Source organism: Nothobranchius furzeri, chromosome 6 (genome assembly GCF_043380555.1).
Source record: "Nothobranchius furzeri strain GRZ-AD chromosome 6, NfurGRZ-RIMD1, whole genome shotgun sequence".
NCBI classification, from domain to species: Eukaryota; Metazoa; Chordata; class Actinopteri; order Cyprinodontiformes; family Nothobranchiidae; genus Nothobranchius; species Nothobranchius furzeri.
Genome location: NC_091746.1, coordinates 22,333,209 through 22,344,960, shown reverse-complemented (window position 1 = coordinate 22,344,960; position 11,752 = coordinate 22,333,209). Strand labels below are relative to the sequence as shown.

The 11,752-nt window shown below is 41.3% G+C and overlaps 1 protein-coding gene across 2 annotated transcripts; it reads left to right on the top strand.

Moving 5' to 3' along the window:
- Positions 1-657: 657 nt before the first annotated feature.
- dcaf15 (DDB1 and CUL4 associated factor 15) lies at positions 658-11,348 on the top strand. 2 transcript variants are annotated; one of them, XM_054737663.2, is made up of 13 exons: positions 658-841; positions 1,227-1,324; positions 1,603-1,741; positions 1,864-1,970; positions 2,054-2,199; positions 2,272-2,433; positions 3,688-4,299; positions 4,368-4,459; positions 5,514-5,636; positions 7,603-7,685; positions 7,757-7,861; positions 7,947-8,062; positions 10,840-11,348. In XM_054737663.2, exons 1-13 carry the CDS (start codon positions 680-682, stop codon positions 10,893-10,895), a joined length of 2,001 nt encoding a protein of 666 aa, XP_054593638.1. In that variant the 5' UTR covers positions 658-679; the 3' UTR covers positions 10,896-11,348. The 2 variants fall into 2 exon arrangements, with proteins under 2 accessions (XP_054593638.1, XP_015797618.2); XM_015942132.3 differs by having other exon boundaries at positions 660-853.
- The last annotated feature ends 404 nt before the right edge of the window (positions 11,349-11,752 follow it).

Below are 11,752 nucleotides of genomic sequence, written 5' to 3'. Positions count from 1 at the left end.
TGTAAAGTGGCTGTAATAAGGCCCTGATGGCCCCACCGTGTTGGTCTGTTGTGTGAATGCATGCGTTTGTGTGCCTGAATGCCTGGATTCTCCACCCATTTACACTTCTTTCTTCCTTCATGTTCTGTTTAAATGTGTATGTTTTTTTTACAGTTTGTTTTTAAAGACTTCAATAAAACATTCATATTATATTAGCTTGTTCAGCTCGGCTCTTTTCATGTGAAATATTGGAATATTCAACATAATTCTAAAATGTGAAAGTAGATTCAGATGTCATGTTGGACTGTGTTCACAAGTCAAACTGTCCTCATCAGACACCCCCCTTTACACACACACACACACACACACCAGTTTTCACGTAGGTTGAAACACTTAGGCATTAGTAGTCCAATTTGTAGCACATCTCACTAATGACACTTTTTTTAAAGGAATTTTTCTTAAATTTTAGGCTGTCAGGATGCTTCCCTGCTACACTGGCCCCAAAAAACAAGATCTTGAAAGGCTGGTGTAAAATAGCCTTTGACTAGGTCACTAGTTTTAGCATAACACCCTCAGAGTTTCATTGCTTTTGATGTGAGACCGGCAGGACATTTGTATGTGTCTCTCTGCCGGCAGGGTGTCGGCTGTTGCAGCTTAACGATGTTGTCGTTTAGGTCTTGATTGACGTGTCCTTCAGCCTATGGGTGAGCGCCGTGTAGCCGGGGAGCCAATCGGAATAGCCCCTGCTCCAAACGGGACATCATCGACAAAGGGGGAGATGGCGCCTTGCTCGAAATCTGAAAAGGACAATAACAAAACGAAAACTCAAAGAAAACATAAAGGTCATGTCGTGAAGCTTCTCGTACGTGGGCAGGCGAGTATAAATACAAAAAGCAACTTGTAATACAAAAGTACAGTTTAAAAAGTGTTTACGTGGAGGAGTTATCCGGGTGTAGCTTTTTCGAAAGCTAACCAGTAGCTAGCTGCTAACTAGCTTGGTTTACAACAATTGCCAGGAAGCTCATTAGCTAATACTTCAAACTTTTGTATTTTTGCGATATTATTCAGTAGCGGTTCTCCTAATGAAATTGCTTGAGGAACCAAGCTCTCAAGTTTAGCAGTAATAGCTTTAACGGCATTCGTATGATAAACATTTGCCACTCGCTCTTCCTAACTGATGTTTGTGCTCGACTCTGATTTTGATTTGGATTTAATAACTGTCTCTTTATCTGATGTCTGTTCTGCAGCTGTCAGGACAATTTTCCCAGCGCCTGTTCAGGAAGCTACCACCTCGAGTGTGTGTCCCGCTAAAGAACATAGTCAGCGAGGAGTTCCTGAGAGCAGGGTCTGTCTGCATGTTGTACTTCATCAGAGATTGTTAGAATGGGGAGCAGTGTAATGTAAAACAGGCTGCTTGATCAACATGTAAGCTTGCTGCACCTGAAACAAAACCATTAGTCAGTTAGTCAGAGAGGTAGAAGAGTAATGCACACCTTTTGTAAAACTGTAGAAACAATGAGTTGACCTCATTGGCATTTTGTATGTCTTGCTCTGATGTACCTGAATGGTTAATCCCAGGAGTGAAACAAATGTTACTCTAATACTTCACCGGTTTGGTTCCAGACATATCTTCCTAGGCTTCACCAAATGTGGCCGGTACGTCCTGTCTTACAACAGCGACTGTGGAGAAGATGACGATTTCTCTTTCTACACCTATCATCTATATTGGTGGGAGTTTAACCTACATAGTAGACTCAAACAGGTAAAAATTTGTAAATGTGCTTAATTCATAAGCTTAAGTCTTTTCTAAATGATCTTGCATGTATATTCACTGTTCAATTAAGTATGAATGACTTCTTGGTCTGTTATGGCTTCTTTGTATAGGTCCATCATGTCCAGTTATTTGCAGGAGAAGAAATTTACAGTGATCTGTACCTCACTGTATGTGAGTGGCCGAATGACCACTCCAAAATAGTCATCTTTGGCTTCAAGTAAGTAAAAAAACTAACACGTTTCACTGGTTTTTGTTTAAATGCTGGATGAAAAATCATAGTTTTTCATCTTTCTGTCTCAGTACACGCAGTTCAAATTCTGTTTTGATGAATTTAATGATGGGTGACGAGAACAACAGAGACATCTACATCACCATTGCTTCGATGCCTCCTCCAAAACATTGCTCTCAATGCAGTCCAATTCCTTCAGCCACCACCATACGGACAGGTGAAGGTCCACTTTGTTTCTGCTTCTTGTTGTCTTAACCTTTTTCAAATCCTAATTTACTTTTCTCCTTAGGAAGCGGTGAGTGTCTTGAACATGGATATGTACTCAACAGCAGGTACCAGGTGGTGTATCCATTCCCAACATTCCAGCCAGCCTTTCAGCTAAAGAAGGACCAGGTCATCTTGTTAAACACAAGCTACTCTCTGGTAGCTTGTGCCATCTCACTCTGTCCAGGTAACTCAAAATGTTCTCAGAGGTTTCTTCAGTGGAGGTCAGATCTGATTAATATCTTAGGTGTGTTCTTGCTGTGTATTAGTTCTAATTCCATGCTGTCGTTCTTTTTGAAACACAGAAACGGTCTCGTTACCTGTTTTGTCGCTACGTTTCGCCGGCGGCTGCAGGCTTCCTCAGGCTGACGCTGATGGTGGCGCGTCACTTCCTTCTCCGTTTATCCGCGGGCAGCAGAGGAAGCCTGCAGCCGCCGGCGAAACGTAGCGACAAAACAGGTAACGGGGCCGTTTCTGTGTTTCAAAAAGAACGACAGCATGGAATTAGATCTGATTATGTGTTGTGGAGTTTTATTTACAGACTTACTAAAATTGACAAAACAGTCTTTGATTCAGTCAAAATGTTTAATTTCAATATTGCATTCAAAATGAGAGTCACAGAGACCTTTTCCAAAGCTATCAGGAGTGTGTCTTCCTAAAGCTGGATGGACACTGTGCGACTTAGTGTTGGGAGCAACGAAGTACAAAAGTAATTAATTACTGTAATACATAGCTTTTAGCTGTAATGTGGTAATGTAAGATATTACAGGAAAAGAAAATGGTAATATTTACTCGGTACATTTGTCAGTAACGTGGTAATCACAATGCATTTTTAAACCCAGAATCAAGATGTGGGTTTGTTAAAAATTCAAATTGCGGGAAGCCCGAAAAAAAATTCCAGTATCTACATATATGACGTCATTTATAGACTCGGCTTTGCGGGCATTCTCAGAGCAGAGAGGACGCAGCGGTAACGGCTCAAATACTCCAGCTGCGTCCTGCATGCAGCCGCTGTAACATTCACAAAATCGCTACATTTTTTGTATCTTTACTGTGTGAAGGTCCTTGAGACGACTCTGAGACAGCTCGTGATTTGGCGCTTTATAAACAAGAAGCTTGAGTTGAATTGAATTCATCAACAGCGGACCGCCTCGTTTGTCAACATCCGTTGCGGAGAGTACATCACGTTGTTCATTGTCCAGTGGCATGAGGAGATCACTTGAAAGACGGGTAGAACCCGCCCCACGACCGATGGCATCAATGGATTATAGATTACATCACAGCACCGATTTCTAAACATTCATACATTATTCCTGAAAGAGGGAAAACTCCAGATTCCTGCTTAAATGTCATTGTTTTATTCGTATTTAAGTTTTTCCGTTATTTTTGTTTGATTGATTTATATATTTATTTAATTTTTTTGTGTGCATGTTCTTGGCAGGAAAACAAGCTCAATCATCACGAATTCTTTACACGAAAAAAGCAGCTCAGTCAACACAACCCTCGACATCCACTGCCTCAACTTCCCCAGCTTCTTCTTCACTACCCCAGGGATCTCCCAGAAACCTACAGCTCCCATCCTGGCCCGCTCCTACTCCTCCATTGCCTAATAATTCACAAGATGCCATGAGAGCTCGGGAGTTTGCTGCTGAACTTTTCAGGAGAGCTCAGGGAGGAGGAGTGGGGAAAGGCAGTGTGGGCCAAGTGGAAAGACAAACAGCTGATGGTGATGAAAGAAAAGCAGTGCATAAACAGCAAGATAAAAAGATTAACGTACAACCTCCCAGCGAGGTGGTGGAGTCTAACGATTGTATGACAGATAGTAGGACTAGTTCAGCACAAGCATCAACATCAGCAGCATCAAACACAAACGCCTGCTCCCCACAAAGCTCTGAGCGAGCGGAGTCTCCTGCCTTTGCTCCTTTATCACTTCCATCAACTTCTCTGATCCAGGAGGTCGGCCCCAGTGAGCCTGGATATATAAACTATTCATGCTTGCACTACCGCCTACAGCAGCCAGGAGCAGCAGACCAGAGTTCAGGAGGTGTTGGAGGTCAGGATCGCACATTTAAAATGTTCCAGTTTAAATTAGCATTGTCTAATATTTACACTTTTTTTAAGGCTATGAAGACGATAAAGTTCAGCTTCCTTTCACCGTCACGGATCTGAAAGGAAGGAACCTGCAGCTGGTCACGGAGCCACACGACAGACAGGTGGTTGTTTACTCTGGTCTAATCAGCCAGAATACTGATGTACTTCTGGGAAAACCTACATTATCTCATTCACATAAGGTGTGTGTGTGTGTGAGGGTGAGGGTGGGCGCAACAGCCACGTTGAACAGGTATTGAATATTCTAAGGCTGAGTTGTGTTTGTGTGACTCTGCACTAAGACATATGTTTATATTGGCATTTCTTAATTGTCTTACAATTCAGAGCATCCCTCCATCCATCCAGTTTCATCTGCTTGTTCGGAGTCTGTTTGTGGGAGCAGAGAGGCCTAGAATTCCCTCTCTGGGGGGAACTCCAAGGCATTCCCTGGCCAGCTGAGAAATGTAGGCCCTCCAGCGTGCCCTGGGTCTTCTCCGATCCCCTCCTGGATGACGGAGCTTCTCACCGTATCTTTTAGGGCAGCGGTTCCCAAACTTATTTAGCCGCGCACCCCCTTCCTTCTATGTCCCGACCATGTCAGCACTCCCCCCAGCCCCCACATCAGGGGATATCTCTCTCTCTCTCTCTCTCTCTCTCTCTCTCTCTCTCTCTCTCTCTCTCTCTCTCTCTCTCTCTCTCTGTCTCTGTCTCTGTCTCTCTCTCTCTGTCTCTCTCTGTCTCTGTCTCTGTCTCTCTCTCTCTCTCTCTCTCTCGACTTTAGTCGTCATTGGCAGTACATGAGTTAAGGTAATAATTAGAAGAAAAATAATAACAAAGGTACATGTTTATACACGTAGGCAGTAAGCTAGAATTGTAACCGTCAACGGCTAAAAACCACGAATAAAAAATAAAACACTTGGGTTCCAATGCTATGCAGCATACTGCAAGAGGCACGGGCATACTACGTAAATCTGGTATGGAACACATGCTGAGTACCGCGTTGGTGGTATTGCGTACCAGGAGGATGCCAGTACCAGTTAAACTGAGGAGTTCTACACTCTTACAGCAGATGAATGATGGTGATGATTAGATGAGCTGATTCTCATCCCAGCTGTTTTTCTCCCCACTGCTCTAGCGAAAGCAGTAAAACTTGTCTTCTAATCTTCCTGCCTTTTGCAGAGTGTGTGTGTCGAGCAGTTGACTCTGGATTTTGAATATCTCATCAACGAGGTGATCAGAAACGACGTCGTCTGGGCCCCCCAGTTCTGCTCCTTTAGTGATTATGATGTTGTTATTTTGGAGGTGAATGCACACACACACACACACACACACACACACACACACACACACTTTTCCTTTCCTGTTTTAATGTGGACAGAAGTCTTCCCCAGGCTCTTGTAAAGGTGTAATATTTAAGTAGAATTAGGTTAAACTATAAAGTTTGCAACAGTGTGTAAAGTAAATAATGAAGATTTTAATTAATCCTAAGTAGTCTTGAGAAATTTGCATGTTTTTTTCCAGGTTATGTTTTCATTTCTAATTTTCTCGCTATATTCTCCTTTTAACTCTGGGGTTCTAAAAATATTTGATGAAATAAGCTTTACTTTATAAATTAGACCGATTTCAAACCTCATAGTTCAGCTTTTCAGCCAAAGTGTTTTCTTTTTCATAACCCACATATTAGTTTAATTTGCATGGAACCGGTTCATAATTTAAACTAGGGATGTTCCAATTGACCGGCCGCTGATCAAAATCGGCTGATTTATATGGAAAACAGGTGACTGGCAAATTCCGGCCCACGCCTTTCAGAGCCGATCACCTGTTACTCATACTTTGTAGGTGGAAGAAACCCTGTGTGTGGCATCACATCTCTTTCTCACACTCGTCGTTCACAAAAGTGTAAAACAAACCCTACTTCTCCATTTATCCACAAAACAGTTCGTAAGAGAGCAGTTTTCCTTAGCATAACACAACAGCTGCTGATCAGGACCAAAAACAATAACTTTTCCGCCCAATGAACTCCCCTTCAAAATAAAACTGTAACACATAACTTGTTTCATTACTGCTTCAAACAAACCATTACACAGGGTATCCGTGGATCCTTAAAAAGTCTTAAATTAGCTTTTCCAAATTTAAGGCCATAAAAATCCTTAAAAATGGCTATTAATCCTTACAGTTTTCAAAGGTCTTAAATTACCAAAGACCCAATAAACACAAATCTTTTGTTTTCCTGAATTTCTAGTTAGTCTTCAGCATTTTTTGTGTATGATGTTGCATAAGCGGAACCGTACACATTCAGTTGGTTGTGAAAGGGGGCTGTTTTTAGATGAGCACGTTAGCTGGTTAAGCTAGTGGGAGCTTGCGCCATGGGGAAGTGCAAGTTTAATGGTAACTGGATGGCTAATCCTACATTTGCGATGTGGTTAGCACCGGTTCCAGGCAATAGCTGGACATTATAGCTTAAATTGAATTTTAAAAATAGCTTAAATTTGGTCTAAGTGGCCTTTAAAAAGGTCTTTAAAAGTCTTAAATTTGGCTCCCTTAAACCTGCAGATACCCTGCATTACAGTAATAACAATAAGTCAAGGTCACAAAACTCAGAAACGCCTGTATCAGCACGGGGGAGTCAGCTGGAAGAGAAAGTGGCAGAACATGGGTAGGATTTGGACTCTTATGTCCCGATATGTGGGCTTCTCTCCTCTGATTGGCTAACAGCAACACGACTCTACCACTGACTCGGTCTTCTCTGCAAGGTTGATGTTTTATCTCCACAAATAACTCAAGCCTGGAGGAGTTCTGCTGTGTGGTGGAGTTGCTAATTCTAACAGTTAGCTTCTACTAGCAGAGACGTTCTCTGCTGTTTCCTGGACGCTAAACCAACAACAGCTTCCCCGTCGTGAGTCCAGATGGGTGAGTCCATGAATGTTAGTGACAGTGTGACGTAGATCTGTCAGGATTTTCTATCCTAGAGTTTCACCGTCTGTTTTCTACCAGAAGCTACTGCAGGAGGTAGGTGTAGGAGACTATCTTCATGGTCAGCCTGCATGAAACACTCAGAGTGACCCGTTAGAAACAGAGCTAATCATTAAAACGTGGTTTTCAGTGAACTACGCCTTTAATCTGATTATTAAAACCTGAGATGATGTCAAAACCAAGACCCCGAGACTTTAATTACATAACATTTTTGTTCATTTGTATTTATGAAGAGTCTGAGCAAATACAATAAAAGTAGTCCATTCAATGATTCTTTTAAGAAAATGTTTTCTAGGTGTGTTCAGACACCAACATTGTGATGATCAACATCGGTCTGCTCCTGTTGGCCTTCTCTATCTCAGATGAGGAGCGCTGCAGGTACAAGTTCTACCTTCTCTTTTAAATCTAATGTGATAACTCCGTTCTGACCAACCTTTTTCATTATGTAGGCCAAACACATACCACACAAACCTACAGGTCAGCTGGGACCTTAACACAGGTGTGTGCTGCACTGTGGGTGTGGGCGACCTGACTGAGGTTAAAGGTCAGACCAGGTGAGCAGCCGCCACACACACAACTGTATGAAGTTGTTTCTGGTCCAGCTGTGTGCATATCTGTTTATTCTTGACTGTGTGTTAGTGGGAGTGTGTGGAGTTCCTACAGGAAGTCCTGCGTGAACACAGTGATGAAGTGGCTGATTCCTGAGAGCAGCTCCCGCTACATCCATCGCATGACTAACGATGCTCTGCACAAAGGTTCATTATGACACGTCTCACCTTCATGTTAATATTGTTTTATTTGATGCACTTCAAATCAAATCGCTTTTATTGTCACGTCACATGTGCAGGTACACTGGTACAGTACATGTGAGTGAAATTCTTGTGTGCGAGCTTCACAGCAACAGTTGTGCAAAATACAATAACATAAAAACAAGCAAAATATCAAAATGGCTAATCTAAGTAATAATATATATAGTATGTAAGGTATATACATTCCTAAATGTGTGTGCTAAGTATTTTATTTTTTATTTTTCTACGTGTGTGCATGTGAGTGTGTGTATAATGCGTATATACATATTTAACCAATGAATAAAGTAAACAATAGAATAAGAGATATAAAATGTACAGAGGTTGGTATGTGCAAAACAGTGGCATTAATGTACAGTATGGAGTGTGTAATGTTGAAGTTCCAGTAGTGAGGGTGAGGTGTCTGTGAAGTGTTCAGCAGTCTGATGGCCTGATGGAAAAAGCTGTCTCTCAGTCTTTGAACTGCACCATTCCAGTAACTGCTGCATTTTAATAACTAGTATTAAAGGTGAATACACCAATATTTGCACAAAAATAATTTCTGTTTTAAACTTTACGGGGGGTTGGCATTTAATTTTTCTTGGCGTCTGTAAAAACATCTCCTTCTGCCCCCCTTTATTTTGGTCCAAGATCATTACTGGGCTGGCCCTATTAAACACGTTCTACACCCCTGCTTAGTAGACCTGATGAAGTATTTTTAAGCCAGTATAAAAATGACTGAAACACAAATTTACATATTTGGCATTATTGACCAATATCTTTGATTTAATTTATTTGTTGAGAACATCAAGATGCATTACAGTGAACATTATAATAAAGTACAGTTTTCTAGTGCAGAGAGGAGACGACCCATAGAAGCACTGATATGATCTCATTTCAGAGAAAAATACAACAGGTCAGATACATCTAATAAACAAAATTACTAACATAAACTCGGGAATCTGTTTCTTTACTTCATTGTTCTGGTGCTGAAAATATCACTAATGCGGATCAAAGGACATACAGATGAATGCGGTGTGGTTTACATCAATGCATTATTTTAAATCTGAAATTGATATGGATTGATCAGAAGTTGTTTATTTATAAACTAATGTTTATTTGAAAACTATTTACAGAGCAGCCTCAGAATTGAGATTAAATATTTTTTATCACATTAGTAAAGGAAGTATTACAGAACAAGTTTTTCAGTAAAATCAGAACATTAATATCGAAGTGCATGAATTAATACATCTGAACTCATGCAATAGAAACTAGGAAATATGAAATACTAGAAGCATTTTATTTTAATTTGATTAAACTAATTTTTTCCTAACATTGTTGGCATTTTTCCCACACACAGTTAAACAGAACAATGTTGAGTAAGGTGTGTGTGTGAGAGAGAGAGAGAGAGAGAGAGTTAAAATAATTTAAAATAAAACCCGACTGTAGCGGAGGCAGTGACCGACGCAGCACGAGCCATTTTCAGCTCTGCCTTGTCAAATGCACCACGTACGTTAAAAGTAACTTTAAACATTGAACTGAAAAAGAAGCAAACTGAAGAAAACTTAGGGAGTTCTGAAGAAACGTGAGCAACAGTGAAGCAAGCACAGAGAGATCCGTTACTGTCTGTGTGTGTGTGCGTGGATGGGCCGGACCGGGGTCGGACGGACTGAGCTCCCGGCTACAGAGTTTTGTGTGTAGGGAGGGGCAGGCGCTCTATGTAACTGGCCAATCACAGAGCGTGAAGACAGTCAGTTACCCAATGAGGATTTTCCTTCAGCACGATTACAGATATTTACGAGTTGTACTCGTTTCATGCTCATTCGTCAAAAATGCTTTATCCGTACGCTCATCCCTAGCTGTAACCACCCTGCCCTGCCTCCTCCTCCTCGCTGCCTGCCGACCGTAGTTCCCGCTGCTTCTTTTGGAAACGGCGCAACAACAAAAAAATCAATAAAACTTGTGATCTTGTAGGCGTGGCTGTGGGATTTCAGCGGTGGCGGCTCGCCACGGCTACGCCTATGTAAGGGAAACGCTGTGATCCCACAGTGTGGAAATTCACATGTAAAGGCAGCGCACACACTTGGAGAATAGGAAAAATATAATACAGGTAAATACAAAAAGCATTAGACTGTTATTGTAACCTTCAGCAATTAAAATAGAATAGAAAATTGTGTTTCCAAGAAGAAACAGAGGAGTTCAGTGCTCGCTCCCGTAATCGGAAGGCTGCAGGTTCAAGCCCTGCTCGGTTTGTCGCTGTCATTGTGTCTTTGGGCAAGACATATAACCCACCTTACCGTCTGGTGGTGGTCGGAGGGACCGGTGGCACCTGTGCTTGGCAGACTCGCCTCTGTCAGTGCGCCCCAGGGCAGCTGTGGCTACAATATAGCTCCTCACCACCAGTGTGTGAATGTGTGAATGACTGATTGTGTTGTAAAGCACCTTGGGGGGGGGGGGTTCCATGGCCCTCGAAGGCGCTATATTAATTACAGACCTTTACCATTTTACCATTTATTTACACAAGAAATTTTAAAAACTGATTATTTAAATTACAAGAGCGACAATTACATTAAAAGTTTTATGTCACGCTGCCAGATTTCTGCTCACCACAACAAATGTAGTCATGATCTAATGAGCTCAATAATATGTAATGCGATGTAAGTGGTTACTTTTATTACAATTCTTACAAAATCTGTATAAAATCTATATTTCTGATGGAAATCTTACTCACACCCTCTCCCTTCTAGGCTCCTCCCTGCAGGTGTTGGCTGATGGTGACCGGTGTACCTGGATTGTGTTATGAAGAAAATCTTAAGTTTGTGTCAAAATCACAATCGCAGATCTGCAAATCGGACCTCATCTTCAGTGGAGAGCTCAGCTTCAATCAGAGCAAAACGCCCACAATCAGGAGATGCAGTTTAAATAAAAAATGTATTGAAATTTTTTAATGCTGTAGCAATTTACAGGTATTTTATTTGATTTTATTTTTTGTTTTAATGTTGGTATGTGTTTTTTGTTGCAATGACTAAAAACCAAGATTTAAGCTGAAGAACGACCTAAGTTTTTTTCTTTTATACACGCATATTTCTTTGTGTGAGAGACTAGTGTATTTGTGTGTGTTTGGGTGAATGACATGTAAAAATGGGCACATTCTGTTGCATTTGAACAAGTCTCTTCTCTAGTCGGATCAGTCCAGCTGAGGATTTATTGGTTTTAAAGTATTTTAAAGGAAATAAACCATTTGATTTCAACTGGAGTTATTGGGCTCACTTTTTCTGACGGTCAGTGTCTTGTTATGTTCACCAAAATGAGAACATATCTGTTTCTCTAGTAATATTTTGCTAAAATAAAATGTTCAAATAGATTTTTTGGGTTGTTTTGAGTGTACTGCAGGACCTGCTGATTACAATCTGGTGTATTGAAACAACTAAAACATGCTGGATAGCGGCCCTCTAGGGACCAGGATACCCCACCCCTGCCTTAGAGTTTTGGGAGAAGCAGAACTTTCTGGAAGCTGTTTTGTTCCATCTTGAGAACCATTTGATGGAACCATAAATTCTGCTTTAGCAGAACATCCTGGAAAAGACTGGCTGAACTTTGACCTTAAAGAGGGACTGCACACAATCAGAAAATGTAACTCCACCCCTAGTGAAGATTTGA